We start from the raw sequence: 26,361 nt of genomic DNA on the forward strand, positions 1-26,361 counted from the left end.
GCTTGTAATCATATGAACAACCCCCTCACTGGTATTGGTCCGCTGCTAACATATTCACATTGACTTTCTACCATTGGTGAATAGGAGGTAAAAGGGCAGGTACACACACTCACCCACGCCTTTCTTATTAATATTTAAATTTGTGGTGGCATTTTTATTTTTAAATGGCTTGCATGTAAACAGAGAGAATATAAATAAGCAGCGCGTTACGGTAATGTTCATGAAGGAGAGGGGATATAGTTAGACTTAACGTATCTGTATTGTATCTAACGGACGTTACCGTGCAGAGCTTGCGGTGCACTGACTGGCGTGTATGCGTGTTTGGTTGCCAGCCGTCTTCACAACAATTGAGACAGCTTGAAATTTATCACTGTAAAACTGGCGTAAAAATGGCCTCATTAGCAGCAGCGCATGAGCCAGGTATAAACTCCATACCACTGGCGGATGCTTTAGTCCCCGCGAGTATATTTGCTCCGGACCGGGGAGGATGCGGAGAGGACGCCGGGGATGAGTGCTTCGATGACGGGGACATGCTCAATGGCGAGCCCGAGGACCGAGGGGTTGACTTCACCAATAAGGTAGGCCGTTGCTGTAATGGCGCTGCTAAGCTAGCTGGGAATGAATGAAACTAAAGTGCGTTATGCATGTACTATAACTATGTAATTACCAAAGATTATACGCAACTCCATACTGTTACTACAGACAAAGTTACTAAAAAATATACCAGACTGACTTTCTTGTCTCAGTGTTTTGCTGGCGTTAAATAAATTAGCTAGCTGTGGCTAACGCTAGCCCCGGCTGATGCCCGAGCGCGTCGCAAACATTACCTGCTTTATCAGTCGAAGCATATTGCACCATATGCTACCACGACATGTCTCTATCTAACCGCGTCTAGCGATACTGCTACTGTTTGAAGCAACAGAGCAACATGAAAAACTGTGTTGTCAAACTAACCACAACATTGGCTTGACATGGTGCGTTAACCCCAAAACAAACACACACAGGCTGATGAAATGCAGCGCTAATGGTTCCCCAAAAAATGTATATTAGCAATAATGAAATAAAAAAAGAATCAGGTTGCCGTCTTGTTTGAATAATTAAAAAGTTATTAGATATATAGACCTGTCAAATTACTTTTACAATGACTTACAGCTGTATTTGAGCGACAGCAATCAGGTTTGTGTCTGAAAGGGTCAAATTACACATTATAATATTATTCCCATAAACAGATGGGAATTGCACATGGTTGCATCGGGGAGGCAGTACCTTATTCACCTTTGGCTCCTGACAATTTTATGGGTTTGTGTTCACCCTCGATGAACTTGTTTGTAGTAAACTTTTAATTAACTTTTGTAGATTCAATTTATGTCACAAGGTTGGCAACTAGGGGTGGGAATCACCACAGGCCCCATTATCACCATTCTTAAATTATGATACAATCTAGTAGTATACAGGGTATGTAGTAATATATGTATTATTATATACACATACTACATTATATACTATATAGTATAAGCAAATATATATACTTGCAATATATGTATTATTGCAATCACATGTACTCGATTTATTAACCTTTTCGACTGCTGATTGTGTTCCCATAGAAAAAGGTTATCATCTGTTGTATCTAATAAGATAAAGTATTTAGTCTGTTCATCAGACTTTAGTCATTTTTATTGTAGCGAATTGTATGTAGTGGTCTAAAAAAAAATTGATTTTATTATTCTAGTAGACTACTGGAAGTTTTATTTATATAGTTTAATTTTAATTTGTATCTGTAATATTAATAATTTATGACCCCCCCCCCAAAAAAAAACAATACTTTGCATCTGTGTATCAATATGATATTGTCATGCAAAAATATCCCACTATGCTGTATCAATTTTTTCCCCACCACTAGATGCAACAGTATGAGACTTGCGGTGTAATGGTTTTACATTATCATTATTATTTACAATGACCTTTAAAGGAATGAAAACAAAAGGGTTTTTTTAGTTACAGAAACATGTTTTTTCTGTAATTAAATCTTGAAACCATTTTTTGAATGAAGGTATATGTAAAAAGTTTGCCTTTTGATAAATAACCAAAATAAAGGTGAGATTGTCTATCCAGTTGCATTTTTTTTTAAATACCGTAGACAAGCAAATGAATACAGTATGATAACTGTCAATTTTCATACCACCATATATGTAGCAACACTTTTGGAAAAATGATACCAAACCATGATAAGCTTCAGTAACACCATCAGTTTATAAATCTAAATGAAAATCTATTGAAAAACCTGAGGCCAAGACCATTTTTCAATGCTTTCTATTGGTGGCCAGAGACGAAATTGTGCAGTGCTCATTTCTGTCTGTATTCGACTGTGATGTGATTTGCATGCATGCAGCCACATCCCTACTTAAAAAAACTGGACTTTGCACTTCATGCTGCATCACCTTTTACTACAAACGCAGATTCACACCTCTCTGTACCAGAGGAGGGGAATGCACAAGTTGCTATTTATTGCAAAGGCATTAATAAGTTATATACCTGCTTAGATCTCCCGCCTTTTATTCGTTCATACCAGCAACTACTGCACTGAAACAGATTCTTTTAAACGTCCCCAGGGTGCACTCAGAGCTTGGTAAAATCATTTTCTCTTATTGTGCACCTTGCATGTGGAATGAGCTCCAAAAGGTACTTACTTCATTGAATGCTTTGAAAGGCCTTTTAAAAACTGCCCTGAAGGAAACAAGTTGCTGCTTTACAGTCTATGGTGATGATTGTGCTGCTGACGTGACTAGAACTACCTGATCATGTATCTCAATGGGATTTTTTTTCTGGCTAAATAAAGTATAAATGATATAAATAATGCAATGTAAACCTAGCTTAAAACGCCCTCACAGCTTTACTAGATAAAGTGGTGTGAGCAATGCAGATGGTTGTATTTTAGTTGAGTTAATCTTTGTCAGTCAATAGTGCTGGTGCACGTGTAACCTTGGGAGGTGTCATGGGAAAAGACAGCTGCGTTTGTGTATGAGCAGCTTTTAAACTTGCCATTCCCTCAAGCTTCACCTTCTACTGTGGTTTACATTTTTAATATAAGCATTGTCTGAACTGAGGAAAAATGTACTGAAGCGTTGCTTACTTTGAAGTCCAGTCACTGTCTACCACAAAAGCAACCACACCTTGGGCAACTGCTACCAACTTCTGAACAGTTAATGACTGTCACTGATCTCATTTTAGCTCATTGGATAAAAGATTTGCTTTGATTATATATTTATCGTAGAACAACCGTACAGCCAGGATCATAACTATAATATACAATTTCTCTTTGTTTTCTTTCCCCTGCATACACATAACCCATAGCTGGCACTTGTTAGTCCCAATGGAGAGCAGTATGACTCGTTACTTCGCCAGCTGCGGGACAGGATGGAGGAGGGATGTGGCGAGACCATCTATGTGGTTGGGATGGGCTCAGGTGAGAAAAACAAAAACACCTTTTCCCCCATTTTTCAGTCAATTTGTGACGAAGCCAGTGATTAAACCTGGAAAAATCAGAAGGTCTTCTTGGTAGCATGTGTTCTTACCTCTTGATCTTCCTCCTCCTCTCCTCGGCTGTAGATGGTGGTGACTGGGGTCTGGATGAGAAGGACATGGAGGCCTCAGTAGCCACGGTGCGCTCCATGTGTGAGCAAGTGGATGCTGACCTTATTACGCTGCGGGAGCGCAATGAGGCTGCCGGTTTGGTACGCGACTATCTGATACGCCGACGTGTTGGCGAGCTGGACTTCCTGGAGGTCAGGTGAGTGGTCAAAGATCAGAATAAAAATGTCACGGTTACAAGACAGTAATAGATTACACTCAGAGTTCCTACGACTATGATGATAGTTCTGCCTACCTTTTACAGGTTTGTTGATGTTTTATAATCATCTGTCCCTCCAGGGTTGCAGTCGTGGGTAACGTGGATGCTGGTAAGAGTACTCTGCTGGGAGTGTTAACGCACGGAGAGCTGGACAATGGCAGGGGCTTTGCCCGCCAAAAGCTCTTCAGACACAAACACGAGATGGAGAGTGGCAGGACCAGCAGTGTGGGCAACGATATCCTGGGGTTTGACCAGGAGGGACAGGTGAGGGGTAGAGAGGAGGCAGAGCAGAGATGCTTCTTAAAGACAGGGTTCTCCTAAAAGTCTGTGAATTTGAGGTAGAAAAAAAAGTCTAGTTCTCATAAAAGTTCTCAGTGTTATGACAATAATTAATCTTGATTAGTGCTGGGTCCTTAAATGGAATTGGGCCGGAAAAGTCATTCAAAAGTCCTTGAATTTGATGTTTAATAAGGCGTGGGAACCCTGGAAAGAAAAGGTGTTACAGCAGTAGAATTAGGGATGTCCTGATCGAAAGGAACGGTATCGGGGCCGATCAAAGCCGTTTTTAACTGATTGAGTTGGTGATCAGCACGAGGCCTGCTGGATCATTTGTTTACGTCCTCTGTCACACAGATGTCATAAACAAAAAGCACGATTTGTGGCAGATATTCAGGTTTCATTGAAATGCTGCTACTGATTTTCTCCATGTTCAGCTTAAGCTGCTACACCCTGTAGTGACTACACCCTGAAGAATCGGGATCGGGGGCAAGAAACTTGATCAGGACATCCCTAATTATAATTATAGTTTATGATTAAATTTGTGCCACAAACATTCTGATTAATATGTTGACAAAAACTACAGAAGCGAGGTAGGTTTACCTGTATAAGAGGTTATGGAGCAAAGGTCATGGGTGTGCAGAGGGGCATCCAGAAAAAAAGAGACGTAGATAAAGGGTGATCCCTTTACACCAGCAAATGTAGCATGTGATAGCACCATAAGTACATTTGGAGCTTTTGGAAACTGCAGCTTGCCTGTTGACCTTATTGTTAAGCAGCACATGGAGTTAGAGACTGTATGGGTGATGTGGATATAACTCAGTCCCTGTCTGTTTGCCTCTAGGTGGTGAACAAACCAGACAGTCATGGAGGAAGCCTGGACTGGACCAAAATCTGTGAGAAGTCCTCCAAGGTCATCACCTTCATAGACCTGGCTGGACATGAGAAATACCTCAAGACCACTGTGTTTGGGATGACTGGACACCTGCCTGACTTCTGCATGCTCATGGTCAGAAGAGTCCTAAAGTGTCCACAATGCGAAATAAATTATTTTTTCCCCATGTCTCTGATATTACAATATATAAAAATACACCACATATTTCTTCTCTCTCTGTCTCGACAGGTGGGCAGTAATGCAGGTATCGTAGGGATGACCAAAGAGCACCTGGGCCTGGCCTTAGCCCTGAATGTGCCTGTGTTTGTAGTGGTTACCAAGATAGACATGTGTCCATCCAACATCCTGCAAGGTCAGTCTGCTAGGGTCTCTCTACTAATTTTCTGTCTTACATCTGAAAATACAATTTAGAAGCCCAGACACACCAAACCAACATCAAAGAACAAGTGGCAACAAAGGTTGACTGTTGCATTGCTTCACATCACCTGTGTCTTTCCCTGCTCCTGTTTTTCTCAAATACTGAGCTGAACTGCTAATCAGAAGGATTTTGTGATTCAACATGCTGAAAAAAGCCAACAAAGGTCATCAGGGGTCGACCATTGCCAAAAACTAGAGCGACAGATTGAAACAGACTCTGACTGATGGCCGACTATTGCCTTGGTGTGTCAGGGCCCTCACAATTGGAGGAGCAAAGTATGTGTCAATATTTTTGTGGTCTTGCTTTGCTTCTAACAGAGACATTAAAGCTGCTCCAGAGGTTACTGAAGTCCCCCGGCTGTAGGAAGATCCCTGTCCTGGTACAGAACAAGGACGACGTCATAGTCACGGCTTCAAACTTCAGTTCAGAGAGGTACTGAGTCTGTCTCAGCCAGATTCAGAGTGAGAGAGAAAATGCTCCTTTTCTTACCTGTGTGTGTGGTATCCCCTCCAGGATGTGTCCCATCTTTCAGATCTCCAATGTGACTGGAGAGAACATGGACCTGCTCAAGATGTTTCTCAACCTGCTCTCCTCCAGGACCTCGTACAGAGACGACCAGCCCGCCGAGTTCCAGATAGACGACACCTATTCTGTGCCGGTACAGTGACGAATCACTAAATGCATTTTACTGTGAATTATTTATGTGAGAAATAACACGTTACAGGTACAAACCTTATACATACAGAACAGCACCTAAGTGCTATCTAAACCACTGGTTGTGTTCTTTTTCCGTCTCAGGGAGTGGGGACAGTAGTATCAGGAACTACTTTACGTGGACTCATACGTCTAAATGATACAATGCTGCTTGGGCCGGACCCCTTAGGCAGCTTTATCCCCATTGCCGTCAAATCAATCCACCGCAAGAGAATGCCTGTGAAGGAGGTCAGAGGTGGCCAGACTGCCTCATTTGCGCTCAAAAAGGTAGGAAGGGAAAATCTCCCACAGCAGGATCAAGGGGCAAAGATAGATACTGCATTTTTTTGGTAATCAATTAACCTTTGAAACCTGAGCAAACTGGCTTGATTTCTGTCAAATACATGGGAAGAAAGTGATTAGCAACGTAACAAGAAACGGCCCAAACACTTGCAAGAAATTAGTAAAAAAAATATCTGAAAATAAGAAAAAAAAGGAATTACTTTCTCTTGTCACTTTTTATTTATTTATTATCCAGGTGTTAAAGGGTTAACTGACAGCTGGCTCAAACTATGTACAATATGTTTTTGAGGAAGGTTCTGTATCAGTCAGTATGATCACGTTTGGTTATTTCCCTCGTTTCTTATTTCACTCCACTGATCTAATAAATCTCACGCTGAGAAATGATCTAGAGAAATGATGGTACAACAATGTTGAAAAATGAACATTTCTTTTTTTCCTCGGTCTTCTTTGCCTCTCCTATCACACAACTATTCTTTGAACAGATCAAGCGATCATCCATCAGGAAAGGCATGGTGATGGTTTCCCCAAGGTTGTGCCCACAGGCCACTTGGGAGTTTGAGGCTGAGATCCTGGTGCTGCATCATCCCACTACGATATCCCCCAGATACCAGGCCATGGGTGGGTAACAGTGACTCAAAGGTTTTAAGGAGTTGGAACAAACATGAATGCTCTTTGGGTTTCTGCAGCAGTTTGAGTGAAGATTTGTAGCCAACTTTTCAAATAACATTTAATACTTGTTTTCTGAAAGAGTGGGACACAGTGACCACAGACAAATAATGCTCCCACACTACATCTGCGTACTTCAGTGACTCACTGTTGCCTTTGAAATACACATAAACTAATTTTTCCCTTGTTTCTCTTTTTTTTGTTATCTCTATCCAATCACCTCTCTGTCCTCACTCACCACTCAGTCCACTGTGGCAGCATAAGGCAGACAGCCACCATCTTGTCTATGAACAGAGACTGCTTACGGACAGGGGACAAGGCTTCGGTCCACTTTCGCTTCATCAAAACCCCGGAGTACCTGCACTGCGACCAGAGGCTGGTGTTCAGGGAGGGACGCACCAAGGCCGTGGGCACCATCACTAAGGTAACGCAGCCTTCTGGAAGATCAAGGACATATTTTTACACAGGGATGTGACTAACATGATGAGTGATTGGGACACAGTACTGACCAAAAAGAGTTCAAAGATATTACCTGTGCCAAAATCTAAATCCCTGATTATGAAATGGAATAACAATTCACACAGGTTAGGGCAGAAAATAGCGCTTTCCCACAATAATTCATCATGTTCCATAAGATCTCAAATTGCACTGACTTCTTAACCTTGATATTTTCAGAAGGAATTTAAGAGAACGAAAAAGACAGAAAAACAATGTTTACTCATGTAAGAGAAGAAAGTTTGTAGACGGAAAAATAATTGCAATACAGGATTTAAATAACAGGCTTGGCAATACATATCAGGCTTAGATCTCTAGAATTTGCTGTCCTAATGAGCTATTTTAATCATTAGTAGCCAGTTTTTTTTAATCCTGTTGAAATTTAAACATTTGACTTATGTTATTTTCAGCTGTTGCAATCCACCAATAATATGCCATCAAATTCCAAACCTCCACAAATCAAAATGCAGTCTACAAAGAAGGCACCACTGCGAAAAGAGGACAGCACCACAGCAGCCGGTGATGACGCAGCAACGATAGCACAGTCAGCAGGCCCCAACACAACACAGCCGGTGAGACAAGTCAACAAACCATGTTTTACGAAATTCTATTTAGTGTGTCAATGATCTTCCTTTGATTTCCTCTCTGTCCTGTCACTGGTCATGTTTCCATAGACTTTTATTTTTGCATTTTCAAGTATTGCATTAAAAGAGTTGTATGGAAACAGCAAAATGTGACAAAATGTTCTTAATTGGACACAAAGGGTTTTTACACTCATTGAGGTGATTTTTGCTTTTGTGGAAAAAGAGTTAATGTGATAAATGGGTTATGGGACGCCTTTGTTGAATAGTTTTTGTAGCAAACACTGAACTTACACGACTGATCAGCTGTTTATTACAAGTTTTGCCTATACTTACCCAGATAATAAATAAAAACATGGACGCTCTGTAATCTGAAGACAGCAAAACACTTTCTAATGTACAAAATGTCAACGGCAGGGCATTGCAGCTCCACCCCTTCCACTTTTACCTTTCACAATAAAAGTCTAATTTAAATGTACTCAGGCCACCTCACTGAAGAAACTACTGGTGACAAAGGCTGACTGTTGTGTCACCTAACATTGCCTGTCTCAGCCAAAAAGTTTCACCTGAACACATTGCAGCACCACGATAACCTCTCCATACCAGAGGGCGGCAATCTGTATGAGTCATTTAAAATGGGAAACTGGAGGACTGACAGGCCAGATTCAAGATGCTAGTTAGCACATTAATAACAAAACCCTAATTTAAAAGAACATACTTGCAGAGTGCTAGCAAAAAATAACCGTAGAGCTCCATGGCTAAACACATAATTTTACCTAATTAAACAAGTTTGTTATGATCTCATGCTCTCTTGACTTAAGCTTACTTTTCTCACTTCTGTTTCTCTTCTTGTGCACTGAGCTGACCTTCCAATCAAAATAATTTCTAGAAAAATGCTTGCTGCTCTTTTCTAACTTGTAAACTGCTCTGTGTCCTCCTCCCTTTTCCTTTCTGCTTTTTCTTATCCACCACTCAATACATCCTGCTTTGATTTTATCTCATTTCATCCTAAACTTTTGTCATGCCACATCACTCCTTCACACTCTCTTCCCCCCTCCTTTTGCTTGCCTGGCTGGCCTCTTAAGGGAGAGGGAGAGGAAGACCTTCAGATAAAGGAGGGCAACAAAGAGAACAAGGTAAAATGGGTCAGTTCAAAAAAACCAAGAACAATGGAGAGCCTAAAAAGGGGAGACAGTTGAGTTCATAGCCTGGCGATCTTGATAAATTTTGAGTAAATAATGCATTCTGGTCGTGGAGGCGCCTTATCAAGTGTTTTCTTTTATCTCTCCCTCGCAGCCAAAGTCTGGAGGAGGACGGAGAAGGGGTGGCCAGAGGCACAAAGCAAAAGGCCAGAACAGCAACACCAACTCCACAGCAGCTCCCTCCTCATCAGGAGTCGGAGGCTGCTGAACTGCCCTCCTGCCCCTTGTAAACCTCCCTCTCTGCTATCACTCCACCAAGTGTCTTCATTCCACAAACCATGAAGGATATTTGGAGCAGGACACTCTCCTCAGTCTTATTACTCCTTGCCTTTCTACACGAGGTCCTATGGTTTTTATTTTTAAAGGGAACACAAAGGGTGTCCCAAACCAAACGGCATACACCCTTGATGCATTTTAACGTCAGCTGCCTTTACTATTTTGAATGGTTTGGGTGATGGAAATCAGTGTTGTTTTTGAGGTTAGCCTCACTCAGGATGATTTATTTAATTGAATCCATATTTTATGTGTCTATATAATCTACAATTCTGGCTCAATGTCAGTGGCAGGGAGGGAGGTGAAACCGAAAACAAGGGTCTGGTACCAATATGAGCAGCTATACGTGAAACTCCCCCATGCATTCCCTGTGTATTTGCAATGAAAAACAGTTCATGTACTATTTATACTGCGTTATGTAAATTAGCTGTTAGTTGTGCTCTGATTGGACTGACGCCGTTGTACAAAATGTATGCAAATCATAAATGAATGTAGCAGAAGGCACATTGTGATCTCAAACTCTACATATATTGCAAATATAAGCTTTTGCGTTTTCTTTTTTTTTTAATAATTGTCAGTTATTTATTTGGCATACATGCACAAGGTTTACTCTTGGATGTTCTTAGATTGTTCAACCTACTCTCACCTGCACTCTTAGAATCAGTAGTATCTATCATGCTTCCACTGCCATGTTATAAACCTTAGACAAATAGTGTTAGTACAAACAAATACAGCACATAATCTTGTCACTCCAATAGTTGCTCATGATTATAAGACATGCAGTACTTGCAGTGCTACTTGTAACTCTAGTACCCCATGCGTTATGGCCTGTTGCTGTTGACATGTTGTGACATTTAAAACACACTTTGCCGCTGAAAAACTGACCATTAATAAACAGGCTTTACTGAACTTTTCAACCGTGTGTCTTTTTCTATATGTGCATTTTTCTTAAATTACATATTAAACATCTTAAAGAAATACTTCACCCGCAAAATGACTGTCTGTCTATTAATTATTTACAGAATGTTGCCTTGAATTTGTAAAGAGAACTGTTTTGTTCGCATGTCTCCACAGTATGAGGAGAATCCAAAAAAGACTCCTTCTAGAATTGACGTAAACAGGGACACACCAAAACTATATCAAAACGTGTTCACAAAGTTTCACACTTTTCATTTGTCCTTCACAAATGCATTTGTGCATTTTTGCTGAAACATTACAAATCTAACCCCATGTGTACAAACAGTCTCATGCACAGAAAGTAGTGTAGTAATGTTTGTACAGATGTGTTTTAAATCTAAAGTTTTTGCAAAAATGCATGTATTCAGAAATTACTGAGGATACGACTGGATAAATGATACTGGATTATACTGCACCAGTTGTGTGAGAGTCTGTAAATGGATGTTTTGATTTAGTTTTGTTGCTAATAAAGACAATTTCCTTTTACATCAATTCATGGACAATTTTAGCCTTTTTTGGATTCTCTGTTCATAGTAAAGGCACGCAAGAAAAAAAACTCCAAAAGGTTTCACTGCAAATTCCACTTCACAGAAATAAAATTGTCAATTTGTGGGTGAAGTATTCTTAATACTATGCATTTCATTTGTTAAGACGGGGCAGGAAAACTGATGGATTTGGGAGATGTTTATAGTGTTCTTTTTCTCCAATATTCTTTAACTCATTCAAGCTTAGGAGTGTTGTGTAATCTCATCAGTTCCACGTTACAGATAGAGAGGGGCAACTATTGGCTGGATGGAGAGTAGATAGCACAATATTCTTGTGTATTTTGATTGTAATTTTTGTGACACTGGATACAATATGATTTACACAGGCAACAATATCTACAATCATGTAAACCAGGTTGATTGCATTCACTGCACATGGGGAAGTTACAGTTAACAATGTAAGTCCAAAAAGATTCATTCTCATCTGAAATTACAGGACAATTTCAAGTGTAACACCTGCAAGATCGTATTAGCTTGGATAAATAACCAATACAACAGAATCTTTGTTTTCAGCGAAGTATCCAAAAACTATATATAAAAAAAGGTATATATTTTGTAATGCGCGGGAAAATGTTTCACAATTTAAATTAGCATATCAACCTTCTCAAATCATCCCTTGCAGTCTACCATTATCAAGAATGGCCAACAGTTTGAATAAATAAACAGACAATTTCCTGTTTTCTCTGCTCGTGCAGCTTTAAGTCAGAACTAAGTCCTATGCTGAATGGCTTCAACTTGCCAGGGCACATTTAGTCACAAGCAAAAGATGTGATTATATACAAAACATTACAAATATGTAACATATATTTACTATAGATTGTAACACAAAAGTATTTATCTGCTTCATTTACATTATGTCATACAAGCGCAGACTGTTCACTACCACTGTTAAGGTAGCACACATAGCCTTAAGTCTTGTATAACAAATTGAAAAGGCTTTACTTGGCATGTGCAACATCAGTTTTTGATGAAATATTTTGTGGAATTCATGATATTGAGGTAAGTGGCATTCCTCTCCAAAAATAATTTCTAACTTTACAGCTCCATGTTTAGGAATGTTTGTTTTGGTCTTCATATTTGGGAATCTACAGGGTAATGTGGCATTTCAGTCCGCGTTAAAAGACCCAGTGTTTGTTGTTGTTTTACAGACACACACAGATGATGGAAGAGAATGGACTGTACGTCTCACTCTTGCACAAAAACACGCACTCACTTAGCTATAAAAAGCTAAACGGCCAGTGCAGTAAGTATTTAATAAATACTTACTGTTAGGACACACTGAGTGCTCCATTCCCATGGGTACAGATTATTCTGTACTACACTGTTTTATACTAGGGTGTATTTAGTTTTCACCATGTAGTGCAACCTCCTACACTGGACCAATTAACATTAAGTATGCACCTTAATGCACACATGCTTCAGCACATACAAACTGGTCGACTTTTGTCAAATGTTGAAATGTGACGTGACAGAGAGTCTGTGAAGTACTCACTCGCTGTAGCAGACAACGATGTCTAATTTATAATCGACAGTCTGTAAGAAACAGGTAAAGAGACATTAAATATACACAGATACGGGACAGGGGAGGATTCAGCCGTGTTTTGCTGTGTGTCTAGCCATCAATGTCCCAGCTGAAGAGGTGATGTTTCACCAACATGTCCTGCACTCCCTCCTTTAGTGGCCTCTGCTCCTTTTCCTGGAAAAGAAAAAGAAAAGAAAATGTGGAAAGCTTTTTATTAAAGATTATTTTTTTTTGGCTTTTGCCTTATATAGTAGGACAAGTTAAGTATGAAAGGGGAGAGAGACAGGGGATGACACACAGCAAACACGCCGGTTCTACCAGGTGAGCTACTGGGTTGCCCTAAAATGTGGAAAGCTTTTTTATTGAAACATAAAATCAACATAGCTTTCAACCGAAAGATAAAATCAACATGCACCAAAGTTGGCAGTTGAGTTATATTAAAAGTTGTGACAAAACATCAAACAGCAGTTTTAAAGAATGCACTTTGAGCCTGCTGACATCGGTGACTGAGATCTGTCCGGAGGTGAGCTACAGTTTGAAATGATAAATAAAGATCAATCATTTTAGATTGAGACTCCAGAGCAGTGAAAACTACTGAGTGGGCACGGGCAACTTCAGCAAGGTGATGCCATGACAAACTGTTTAAATCTTACCTTACACTTTATTTAGATCAAATAACAAGGTAGATACATTTTGGTGACTAGAATGAGTTGATTTGTGTGGTAGGGCAGCACAGCAGATTAGTAAGCTACCAACTACTGACTATACTGAAGCACCTACAGTCTCATATGTGACATGTTACCTAGAGGTCCCAACTAAAGAGGTGATGCTGAACCAGCACATCCATAACTTCTGCTTTCAGAATAGCGGATTTCTGAAACAGCATAAAGCCATAAAATTTTTTAAAGGTAAGACGTGCTGACGTCTGCTCCACATGGGGACGCTGTGTAATTTCCTCTACTCACCTCTTTCTTGTCAGGTAGCTCACAATCTTGGGAGAGGCTGAAGGCAAACTTTGATAGGACCCTGCAGAGACAACAACAGTTGAGCGGGCATTATTTATTGGTCAAATCAAAATTAAATAAAGCCTTTTATCATTTACAATATATCTCATGGCAAATCCAGAGAGTGTTTTTCTGGGATCAAGGTGCAAGATTAAAAAAAAAAAAAAAAAAATCACTTTAAGAACTCATTCAAGTATCCAGTATACTTCTCCAAGTCCTAGTCACATTATCTAGCCATACTGATACACACATTCCTTTTCTTTAATTTTGGTTTCAAGCACCACTTTTTAGACATTTACTGATATTTTCAACTACTGGATTATGTTTGGTAAAATAGTTGAGAAACAGTGCACCCAATGTTGACAGCCAACTACAAGAATTCAGTACCAAGTTTGTCGGTAGCTCGTTCTTTATGGCAGTTCCTGGTTTGTTTGCTCAATGTTTCAACGGTCAACCACTTTGAAACACTCTGAGATCTTAGTGTTATCTCAATCTGAAACTGAATGTAAACAGACTGTAGTTTGAAGTTTTTCTCACCTGAGCTCACACTTGATTTGTACCCATCCAGGACTGCGAAGGAAAGACCACGGATGATACCATTTTTCGACAGCAGCCATGCTGGAACACAACACCTCCAACCACAGGTGCAGCACCTGCTCACTGGTGGGGTAGACACAGAGTTAACAACCAAACAGCCTGATGGTGTGCGTGTTGACTCAGAATTTGTGAATTAGTATATTTTTAAGGGTGTGTGTGTGTGTGTGTGTGTGTGTGTGTGTGTGTGTGTGTGTGTGTGTGTGTGTGTGTGAAAACTCACTTCAGGCCGACACAGACAAGAGACCTAAACTTGACATCCATCTGAGCATGTGCGGTGTCGTGGCTCATGTTGACTGACTGCACTGCCTGGGAAAATCAGACAGAGGGCACTCATGCACTTCCTGCTAACATTTATAGACACAGAGGAGGACTCACCACACAAACACTACTTGTATTGTTGAAAGCTAGGATAAACATTTGACTGCTTATCCTCTTACTGCAGGTTAAGCCACATAAAAACATACAATTTTTTTCTTTAAAAAAAAAACCAAAACACAAATGAGTGCCTACTTACTCTGTACAGCAGCTCCTCAGGTGTTAGTACTTTTCCATCCTCATCTAACCTGGTAAATATCAGAGGAGGACAATTTTTTACTTTATAATGCTGCAGGCGGACACATTAAAAGTGGATTCCTCATTCCACTGCCAAAACACATTTCAGTTCTTGTTGACAGTCGACATCTCATTTGCTTCTGATCCCATGTTTGTTTTTTGAACCAGATGTGTTACTATCCAAACCTCTTAACACCTTCTTGCAAATGAAAATGCATCCAGGACCTTTGGATGATCCAGTCCTCAAAACACTCAGATGTGAATATAATCACAAAAAACAAACCAAAAAACATAATTACCTGTAGGTTTTACACAGCACCAGTCTGGAGTAGACAGAGTTGAAGTCCCTCTCTACCTCTCTACTGGCCGCCTGAAAGAAAACAAGGAGATAAAGATTGATGGAGTCCTAGGGGTGAATTTGACACATCTTTGTGCAATAAGGTGCCATTTAAAAACAGCTCTCTTACCTCCTCTATGAATAACCACGGATGACAAGGCCCTCCCAGTATAGATGGCTTCTTGAGACCGTGCTGAAAGATGGCCTTTAGGGCCGGACACAGTGTGCCCCTGGCCAGGTCTGTCACTGCCTCTGTCACAGAGTCATCACCTGCTAATGAGTACTGGGGACAGACACAAACGCATAACACTGTTGAGGACACTATGAATTAATAATCAGTTTACTGAAAGGGGAATGGAAAGATAAAACTGACAAATATCACATGGATTACACATTTTGAGGAGCGTCTGCGAAAATCAAGGTCAGCATAGACACTTTTTCCTTACTAACGGGATAATTAGCTGCTTTAATACCTCTTTGCTTCTTTCATCAAGAATCTCCACAAACTTCGCTGGAAACCAACCTGTTACATAGAAGCACAAAGAATGTGTGTCAAATGAGTTATGACAGACACAGAATGACAGTAATAAGTTATGGAGATTACAACAATGGGTGTAAATAAGAAAAAAATAAACCTCTAAGGCCATTGAGCTCTCCAACCCAACAGTGTTCATCTTTCTGTGAGACGATCTGAAAGAGATTTGACTTGGAGATGAGACTTGGAGGTGAGGGGGTACGCACAGTGAATGTGTGTGGTCAGAAACAAGAAACTGTTTTTTTAATGTGTCTATGTCTAAGTTATGACTTACGGTGATGATGTCATTTTTCCTGAAGCCCAGTTCATCATCATCGTGTCGCTCAAAGTCCAGTAATGCCTTTGCCCGTCTCCGTCGGTTGCGAGACACCACAAGAAAGTTTTCATGATCTCGCTGGTGGCTCTCCATGGAGTAATCAGGAGTCAGGTCCTAGAGAGTAAAAATAAAGTCAACATAGATAAAATGGAAAGAAATATCTATACTGACGGCTAAAATATGATGGTATTACAAGATTAAAATTTAGTAAAGCATTTAGTCTGAAAAGCCAGCAAATTAAGGAAGGTTGATTCACAGTCCACAAACTATACAACATGAGCTACACTTTTCCTGTGAGTGTGAACTCACAGTGCTGGAGTGACGTGGGTCCAGGCAGTGAAAATGCTCTGCTGTGCGAGCTATGGCCTCTCGCAAAGCTGCCACCAGCTCTGTCTGCTTAATGTTCTTGGATTTTAAGGCCTCTGCCTCATCTTCCCCAAACAGCAGGGAGCTCAGGGTGGACTTTCTGCGAAGGGACTGTCTCCTCACCACCTGAGAACACACACACACACACACACACACACACACACACAATAAATGAAGGAAGAGTGGACACATAGACCTAATCTGTCCAAAACACAAAATTGACATTACTCGATTAGTCTGACAAAAATAATCGATATTTCAGCACACTAACTTTTCAGAGACTACACTGACTGACCTTGTTGAGATTGGTGTTGAGTGTTGTGTTGTTTCCATTGTTGAGCTGCGCCTGCTCATTCAGGATGTAGGCTAGGTGCTTGTGCCGGTGGGCTTCCAGTGTTTCCTGGGACAGTGTCCCTGCCAGCCTCATAGCCTCCCCTAGAACTGCAGGCCCATCTCTCAGCTGGCTTGGCAAGTCCGAGAGAGTATTAAAAATCGACGCAGAGTTCTCTGATGACACGAGCTCCTCCTCCTGGGGTCGGGGAGTGAATTTCACAAGGGTTAATACTCAACATATAAAGTTCTTGTCAACAGAAGAAGAAGTAGTGGGTGGCATGGGATGGTTTGTGACTACAGTGGTGTATAATTTCTGTTGGCATCAATTGCTGTAGCAGCCCTTTGGATTCGAGCTCTGATTCTCTGCCTGAATCTGATTATTTATTTAATATTTTGAAATGAAAAAATTATGAACTTTGGCAGGAGATTTTAACAAATTGAAACAAGATATGAAAGATAATACATGTTTTAATATAAATAAATGTTCCTTTTATAATATATAAAATGTAATATAATATCGGCCCATTTTTTTAGTACAAATTTAGGTTTTTAATTGGGCTCAGGCCCAAAACTGCCATGCCCTGATGTTTTTGGGCCCAAGTAGAGCTCTTCTTTGAATAGATATAATAGCTCTACAGCAACTCAACACAAAATTAACTTTACAAGAGAGTCAAGACTCATGAATTCAGTGGTGAAGTGCAAATACCTTGATCTTGAGCATGCCCAGTGTGACCTGGAAGAGCACCAGTGAGCCCTGGTAGAAGAGCAGGTCCCAGATCCTCAGGAGCAGACGGATATCCACCACACTGGCAAATGATGTCAGGAACCAATGCAGTGTGATCAGCGACAACTCTGGAGGCATAAGAAGCCGATAATTGTTTTTATAAATTCACAGCAGAGGGAGGTTTTTGTTGAATGCCCATGTTGCCTCTCTGAGCCCACACACATTTTCTCTCTCCATTTCTCCAAATAATACCCATCTGTACCTATGTCATGCTCCTGCAGGAGACGGTCGAGAGCTGGCAGGAACTGAACAATGAGCTGGCGGAGAACCCTCTGGTCCGTTTGGACGCCCAGCAGAGTGGAGGAGAAGTAGGATGGAGGAAGGAGGTCTTCGATCAGGGCACACATCATCCATAGCACATCCTCCTCCTCAAGAAAGAGCAGCAGACAGGAAACCACCTACAGGGATCAAGATAAGTGTGGGGAAAGGGAAAGGGAGACAGTGAAGATAGAACGGTTAGAAGAAAGACAAGAGAACGAATTGTGTAACTGAAATCAGCTGGCTGGCGTAATGTAGCTGTTTGTTGTGACATCAGGTACTGATGTGTGAGCTCTCACCATGCCAGTGCCCTGACAGTATCCAATGTCTGGGTAAAGCCAGGCCAGGCCTCTCAGCACACGTCTCAGCCTCGGCACTCCGACACTGGTCAGACTACTGAAACACGCGTTGGTTGGCATGGTCCGTAACAGGTCCTTCTCTATCTGAGGGACAGAGGTTAACAACGGATTACAAAACACAGCAGGAGTGGTTGGAAAACAGGTGGAGAAAAAACAAGACCTCACCTTCACCTTTGTTAAAGTGTGCACCTGTAATCTAAGACCTAATCTGGAAGCTGTTTTATTTCAATTAACTGTGACTTAAACTTGATTAAGCCCCCACCTTCTCATCTATCTGTGTCTTAATGAGGAAATAAATGACTAAAAATGATATGCATCAGTATTACCTTCATGTGATAACACTCCAGAACAACTCAGCTTGCATCTACATTCTTACAAAATCTTATTGTGCAGTTGACTGCGCAATAGGTGTGAATGCAACACAGGAAATGTTGACTGCACTGTGGCACAATATGCATTCCCCTCTACAGGTCTACAGCAGATCAACAGCTGATTCATTCATGTGTTTTCGTGGTTGTAGAGAATTTATAGTATCAAAATGCAAGAGTTTGTAAATAAAGATTCTAGTTGTGTCCAGTTACTAATGAATAAATCAATTATTGAGACATGTTCTCAAGAAATACTGTGCTTGGTTGGAATTAGGGCTGCCCCCTGAAAGTCAGAAATTTGAATCATCAGTCGGAGACCCTTAGTCGACTGAGATTGCTTCAAGTTGAACAGTTGTCCTTTTTTTGTGCTAGTCAGTGTGCTGCGCAGTTTGCTTCTAGGGACATTTTGGTCCCCAGACTTTGCTGTGAAGTGAACGCTCTTGACTTTCAGGCTGTGCTTTGTTATGAGCAGCTGCAGATGAGGAAGACACTCTGCACCTTGGGCTCCGAGATAACATATTCTTCCTTCCTCTGCCTAAAAGTGCTGATTTTACGACTCCCAGCAAGTTAATACAACAGTCTCCAGCTTTTGCTTTACATCTAGCGTTGGCGAATCGTCTAATATTCTATTGAATGGTCAGATCTAAGTTGACTGACATAATTCTGATCTGGGTACAGCCCGAGTTGGACTCTGCGATGGGACTGAGTTTGGTTATGTAAACAGAAGATAGAGATTTTACCTGTTTAGACGTGCTGGTGTCATCATTGGAACTGTTCTTAATGATTTCTCTGTAGGAGATCTCAGAGGTCCTTTTCTTCTGCAGCGCTCCAGCCAGACGCATCCATAGCTGACAAACAAATCATCTTTAAAGCACTGGTTGTTGACTTTGGAGACAACTAATAAATGTAAATACTCAAAAGCAACTGTTGCATTCTTGTGACAACAAATTTAACTTTTCACTTATTTGTTCTAAATCAAACATCAACTGGCCAACATGAGCCATATTTTAGTCCAATGTGTACCACTTCTAATCAACTGCACAAAATGTTCTCCCATGCTGAGCAAGTCCGCTCACCTGTGGCCTCATGCTGTGAGGTATGCCACCGAGCACCAGGGAGCGCAGACGCTCGGAGCGTGGGAGGACGGGATCGATGAGCTCCCAGGTCAGGTCGCCCACCGTGTGGTTGTGGGTGAACTCCAGGTGGGCTTGCCAGCGTAATCGCTGCTGGGGGTCTTCACGCTGTGGTGAGCCTTCAGTGCCCAGCCAGGACCTGGGCTTCCCATCGTCTGATTGACAAGACAGTGATATACCAGCATTAGTCGTGTTTGTATGGGCTTTTTTGTAAACAAAATATTAACACAAGTAAACTAAATTCCAACACTACAACTGATGTGCTAGAAAATGATAAATATATTCCCAATCTAACCAAGCATGAAAGGGACATGGAAGAAAAGCGGAAGTTGTCGAGTGAAGGGTAACGTGTCTGTACTACAGACAAGTGGTAAAATAACAAAGCCAAAAATAGAACTCGCTTAATGGGAGACACACACACTGTGTTCCAGTTGACTGTTATGTGCATGTTAACTATTAAGTAAAATAACCAACACAAATTATATTAGCAATAAGCAGAAAACAAACTGCTCCCAAATAACAAATTGTGATTATTTAAGCACAAAGAAAACAGCCTTCTGAACCAACAAACTGAAGAAAAAAGTAATGTTTGAAGAGGTACAAAACATTTTTCTTGCCTCAGGCAACAAAGAACATTCGCGGTCATAACTCCGAGATCACATGCACTCAGTCTGTGTACATAATGTAGCTACTGTACTCAAAATATGATGATTCTCGTTCATGTCATTCGGTAATTTTACCAGTGCAGAAAAAAAGCTTATAAATGTGAGTGAACACATTACCTTCAGTGTCAACTCTAAAGCCAAATTCATCGTATTGGAGTTCAGGCTGTTCTGAGGACTCCTTCTGTAGAGACAAACACAAAACATGCTTTTCATTTGTACAGGAAATATACCTGTAAAAGACGTGGCTGAAAACAGCCACAGCTGAGCATCTTAAACACCAGTTAACACAACTGATCAAACGTCAGTGTCACATGAAGACAAGGCTCCTGAGGCATTTTTGTCATAATATTCTGTCACTCCGTGCAGATGAGTCATCATAGCATATCCTGTTTTCTGCTCTATTTCCAAAATACTTCTCACTCTCTATTTAATGTCACAAACACTTAAGGTTTGCACATAAACAACACATAAATTCACATCCTTACTTGATGGCACTTGGCCAGAATGTCCTGGGGCCACATGCTCGGGGTGAGAGCAGAGAACGGCCCACCAGGGGCTGGAGTGTAGGTACCTAAAACGGAGAGATTCATTAATTTGAAAAACTGGTACTTAAACAGAAAACATTACACATATCATATGAGAGTTTTTACCACAAGGGATATCATAATATTTCCGATGTAAAGAATACGGTAGTATTTCAGCCAAACAAGGTCAGAGTGTAGTGGCGATATCAATGAGACTTTTTGATAATCAGAAAAAAAGGTTGAGAAACCCTCCTAAAATTGACATCTGTTACGTAAAAATAATATAAATCTTCACCTGACATTTTGTCGGTAGTAGAGTGAATGGCTTCTATACACAAACACTGCAGTCACTCAGGAAAAAGGAGGTCAGCAGATAGTACCCACTCTGTAAAATTGACAAACACAGGAAAAAAAGAGGTTAGTGGTTCAAACTCATCATTTATTTCAAGTTATTACAGTGCATCTTCTCTAAACCTACCCCTCTGCCGTAAACATCATTGCTGCTCTTCAAAATATGTGCAAGTACCTTGATGAGTCAAACTATCCTGTAACGAGGCAATGTTTCCTCTTCAAGCATTACTAATGGAAGAGACTCAGAGGTCCAACACAATTACAGTAAGTGAGAGAGGACGAGATGCAGAGAGAGAAAGAAGGAAATTCTCGTGTCTTTCCTCGTGGCCATATGACTGCTGTACTAACCACAGGCTAATTACTTTATTTAACTCTCTGTGTTGCTGCCCTATTTTTATGCTATGTAGGTCCTGGGGCAAAATTGACAGACGTTCTGTGAGAATACTTTTTCATGTAGTAAACAACTTTTTCTTTTTCTTGTTTTTATGAGAATGTCACCCTTTTTTCTGTTTGAAAGGTCTTATATATCACAACTGTGGTAATTTGCTTAGTTTACAGCTCCTGTCCTGCAAAGGCTATATAGGTGGGCAACGTATGCGTGTTGTTCTACTGGCTAGTTCATAATTAGATAATCATGAACATATGTAGGCAGGAAGATTTTTTGTGTTTTTGCAGGGCTCTCTATACAACAGCATGCCTCTATTCTTATGTTTTTGTCACATGTTAAAAAAAAAAACCCTTTAGAAAACAACTTTTCTTGTTAGATAAACACAATGGAAAAGTGTCTCTTCACAATATCAATGACTCATTTCAGACAATAATACAGTGAAATTAATCAAAACAGCAAATAGGTAAATACTGAAGAGATCTAACAAAGTAGGAAATAATGACTATTTACAGCACTGCCGAGCCAATCACATTCATCTCTTGGATTGGCGACAATAAAGCGCTGGCTACCGTACAGCCAGGGCCCCGGAAAATTTGGTTGTGGTTATGCAAAACATAAAACAGATTATCTTCCCAATTGCAGTCAGCCAGCGAACACTTGAACAATGTCTAGAAATGGATCACTTAAGATTAAATGTACATTATTTTTTGGAAAAGTTTTCTTCAGTCTGCAAAAGTTCAGCTGGTATGCCACAGAAAAAGCATTTTAACATGACAATTAAATGGAAAATAAAGTTTCCCTGGATTTTTCTTTTCATTCACAAAACAAGCATTACAGTTTTCCTTTGGTGACATAATATGCAGTTGAAAAAAAGGTAATAAATCATACTATATATTATCACAATACGCAGCACATCACAAAACCTTTAGAATCAAAATGATATTGTACTGATAGTAAATATTGTAATAATATCTTACTGTGGGGCCTCTGGTGATTCCCACTCCTACTGGCCAACAGGCTGTTATACAACTGAATCACCATTTCATAAAAATGAAGCCTCATGAACATGTGCTGCATATGAACCCAAATAAAAATTGAAAGTCTGAGCCAAAGACTGCAGATCCAAAATACCCACAACAAATATGCTGCTGTTCAAATATGTTTTAGGCACACAGAAAAATCGCAAATCCCGATTATTGGATTCACTTCCAATTATTTGCACAAGAGCCAGAGTGTCACTTTCGCCATAGAGTAAGGGGAGGGAAATTTGGATGCTACCTTGGTCTTGACATCCTGCTATCACAGTCACATTGAGTATCCTGAAGGGACACTATTTGAAATATGAGTGCTGATAAACCACACACAACCATACAGACACAGACACACCAGCACAACAACCGTAACCTGCAAAAGAGGCTCACCAGCATGCAAACACCCTGCCAAAATGATTCATTCCAGCAGCGGGCTTGCAGCATCTGAAGAGGGATTTAGGACTTAAGAGAGATGAGAAATCAATTTGAGGTTTGGAGGATGGCCAAGTACTTTCAGGCTAGCTCTGTGCGTAGCTCAGGGGAGTACTGGGATTTTGGAGCGACTCCCTTACAAGAACACAAACAGTTTAATCACCTGCCAAGAAAACCAACACGACTGAGCCCCTCCTGCAAACTGTTGCACACCGACAACCTAACTGCAAAATTCTGCTGCAGATGGAAGTGAAAGTTAGACCTGAAATGATCAGTTGATTAGTCAATTAGTTAATCAACATTGCTATAATCAGCAGCTATTTTTAATGGTCAAATAATCGTTTAAATCAAATAAAAATGTGAACAAAGACTTGTTTTTGGCAATAATATAAAATAATTATTGTAAAGAATTATGGCAAATCCTAAAATTGAAAACAACTACACTGTTTACAATCTAATGGCAAGTAGCTGATTGTGGGTATCAGCTGTTACTGTGGTTGAGGTTAACCGAGCGTAAACAGAATCACCCAACAACAACTTTAATGTAAAGAACAGAGGCCAACAAAAATCGATAGCAAACACACCACAGACAAGTCATACCGGGTACATCAAGGCATACAGAGGAAAATAAACTACAGCACATTCCTATTTTATTATTTATTTATTTATTTATTTATTTTTAACATTTTTTAGAATTACATGTTGGTTTTTTAAAAAAATATTATTTTCCATGTCTAATTTTACCAATATGGTTCAATCTCAGCATTTTCAGAGTTTTTATTTAGCCATCACACATGATCCAATAAATCCAAAAACCCTAAATATACAGTCTATGTATTGAGTGGTGACTGAAAAGGCTCAGGCAGAAGGAAAAGTGTATACTGCATATGCCTACCCTGCATTCTTATCAGTTTAAACTACCCTTTTAAAAATATACTGCAGATTGTAAAATCACCTGTCTCAGTAAATTCTGAGGCATACTTTTAATAAGAATTTGCAGGTTACTAAGCAAAACTGTTTCTGTAAAATAAAACCATCTGATGTATTATTATCCTCACTATGAAATTCCACTATTAGTATAGCCTCAAAAGTCCAGTATCAGTTGGGCTCTAGTAAAAAAAAACAACAAAAAAACAACCCCCCAAAAAACCAAACTTATATACTATAAATCCAAATGTGTGCATTATTTTAAACATATGCATATGAATAAACTCCCATATCAAGGTCTATGTATATATATGCTGCATAAATACGGTAATTTTTTTGAGAAAATCAACTGGGAAAGTGTTAATGGATTTAAAAAATGACAAGACAGGATTTTCTGAGGTGCATTATCACATTGACTCAAAAGTCCAACATTGTGATAAAACAGTTCTGCTCATTCATTTACAACATACCCAACAAATACAAGCAGAGATACTGGAGAGACGGCAACCATAATATACTCCCAGAAACAACATTAAGAAACCAACCATCATTTTAGGTGACTTAGCTGAATATACAATAGGATGTTTTTCGATCTTACTCAGCATACAAGATCTTTTCTATTGTTGAGGTGCGGCTCACCAGTGTTTGCACACACCGGTTAACACCCTGCTCCAAGCAAAGCAAAGAGAAACATCCTGCTGTGTGTGTGTGTGTGTGTGTGTGTGTGCGTGCGCATGCACACACAGCAAATTTATTTTTTTTTACATAACAAGAGTACATTTTTATTTACTGTGATAACTGACTTTGTATTGCTCTGTTAAGCCCATTGACACCCCCCTTTCCTTCCCAAACACCTCCTCCAGTTGTTCCTCACAGTCACCACAACAATGGTGACTCATGTTCCCCTCTCGAGAATACGCCCACCTCCATGGCCATGTATGTCACAGTATTACAGGACCGGCGGCTCGTGCCTCACCAAGTTCGCTTTTGCAGAATTATGATAGACAGTCCTTTGTACTCTTTGGCAGACTGTGTCTTTCCGTCTGTCTCTCTGTCATTCACACGTCACATCTATCACTTCACACTCTCAGTTACACACAGAGGCATGTGCTACCATGGTGAACAGGAATGTGGCTTCCTCAAGAGCAAGGAAATAACAAGGTATTGGAAAACAACTCCAAATCCTCTGCTTTCCAGGAAGCACAGAGGTAGGAGCAAAGCACTGCTGCAGGACATTTGTAATTTATCCTCCATCTGCAAATATCAGGATATATTCTTTTCTGGTCTTTTAATATTTCTTGTTTTTAAGGTTCACCTATAGCATACATTTATGTATTTTTTTAGTCTTCCCTTGTTGTAACTTCTTTTTGTGTTTTATATTGCTTGTTTTGGAGTTGCATATTTTGATTTTTTTACATTTTGTTCTATGCTGTCTGTCTGTAACTTAAAAAAAAAGAAAATATTTTTATCCCAAAAGGTTTTTTTTTTTTTAAGTTAAAAAAAGGTTAAATATAACAATATAAATAAAAAAAGGAAAACTATTCTGCAGGCGAAATAACTCACATATCCTAATTAATCTACTTAACTGCTGAGCTGTCCAACTTACAAAACCACAGCTTTAATGATTACAAGACATTAATTTCATTAAGCAACAAGTAACTCATCTGAATTTGGTATTTGTGGTTTAACATTGAACATAGCACACGTCAGAGTGTAACGCACACATGGTTTTAATGTCTACTGTAACATCTGTATGCTGAAAAGCTTACGTTTTGCACGGTTTTTCATTCGACCCACATTTGGCAAAAGGTAAAAATAAAAAATACATATAGCAAAAAAGGGGGAAAAATGTGCAATGAAAGTATTCAACATACTTGTATGCAAAGTGTGCATGCATTATGTCACCATACTACAAAAACTACAAAAACAGCTGAATCGACGTTACGTCAAACCCCAGCTGACGTCAAATGCAGTCAAAAGACTCTTAAATGAGCACTACTTTAAATAGCATTTTTCAATGGCAACACATTTGGCCGACAACATTTGCACGTATTTCAAAATCCTGCTGCACAAAAACGTGCCGTACAAACATGAGATCTGCCAACGAATTGATAAAACTCCTTCTCAGAGACCAACGTAATGTATTCACTGAGTTGTCAGCTGTTAACGTTAGCCAAACATGCTACCTTTCGCTTTAAGCTAACAGTTACATACAACGGTGGATAGCAGCCTGTTAGCATAACTTACCGTGACATTATTCTACTGAAAGCAAACGGTTAAGGTTTATGTCGGACGTGTCTTCCGTCGTTGGTAAGAGGAAAACGCCATATGCTATGCTATGCCATCATACGTCTCGTATTTGTGATTTCACTGCGTTGTGCACCTGCTAGCGACGTGTAGCTCCGACGTATCCTTACACCCTTTAAGG

General features: G+C 40.0%; 2 protein-coding genes across 3 annotated transcripts; one reads left to right on the forward strand and one right to left on the reverse strand.

Moving 5' to 3' along the window:
- Positions 1-159: 159 nt before the first annotated feature.
- gtpbp1 (GTP binding protein 1) lies at positions 160-10,558 on the forward strand. Of its 2 annotated transcripts, XM_042504274.1 has the most exons (14): positions 160-578; positions 3,352-3,463; positions 3,607-3,787; positions 3,928-4,111; positions 4,968-5,132; positions 5,247-5,370; positions 5,754-5,868; positions 5,950-6,094; positions 6,235-6,417; positions 6,915-7,050; positions 7,344-7,522; positions 8,004-8,165; positions 9,260-9,310; positions 9,471-10,558. In XM_042504274.1, exons 1-14 carry the CDS (start codon positions 390-392, stop codon positions 9,582-9,584), a joined length of 2,040 nt encoding a protein of 679 aa, XP_042360208.1. In that variant the 5' UTR covers positions 160-389; the 3' UTR covers positions 9,585-10,558. The 2 variants fall into 2 exon arrangements, with proteins under 2 accessions (XP_042360208.1, XP_042360209.1); XM_042504275.1 differs by lacking the exon at positions 9,260-9,310 and having other exon boundaries at positions 161-578.
- Positions 10,498-26,361, reverse strand: sgsm3 (small G protein signaling modulator 3). The gene is made up of 21 exons (XM_042504273.1): positions 26,181-26,361; positions 21,100-21,189; positions 20,766-20,851; positions 20,398-20,461; positions 19,559-19,770; positions 19,223-19,330; positions 18,055-18,198; positions 17,700-17,895; positions 17,420-17,565; positions 16,676-16,909; positions 16,324-16,506; positions 15,973-16,128; positions 15,799-15,853; positions 15,637-15,686; positions 15,294-15,446; positions 15,126-15,196; positions 14,789-14,837; positions 14,495-14,580; positions 14,215-14,337; positions 13,639-13,699; positions 10,498-12,847 (listed from the first exon to the last, which is right to left on the reverse strand). The coding sequence occupies exons 2-21, from the start codon at positions 21,104-21,106 to the stop codon at positions 12,764-12,766; spliced, it is 2,268 nt and encodes a 755-aa protein (XP_042360207.1). The 5' UTR covers positions 21,107-21,189; positions 26,181-26,361; the 3' UTR covers positions 10,498-12,763.

The sequence above is a fragment of the Plectropomus leopardus genome, chromosome 17 (genome assembly GCF_008729295.1).
Source record: "Plectropomus leopardus isolate mb chromosome 17, YSFRI_Pleo_2.0, whole genome shotgun sequence".
In the NCBI taxonomy this organism is placed as follows: domain Eukaryota; kingdom Metazoa; phylum Chordata; class Actinopteri; order Perciformes; family Serranidae; genus Plectropomus; species Plectropomus leopardus.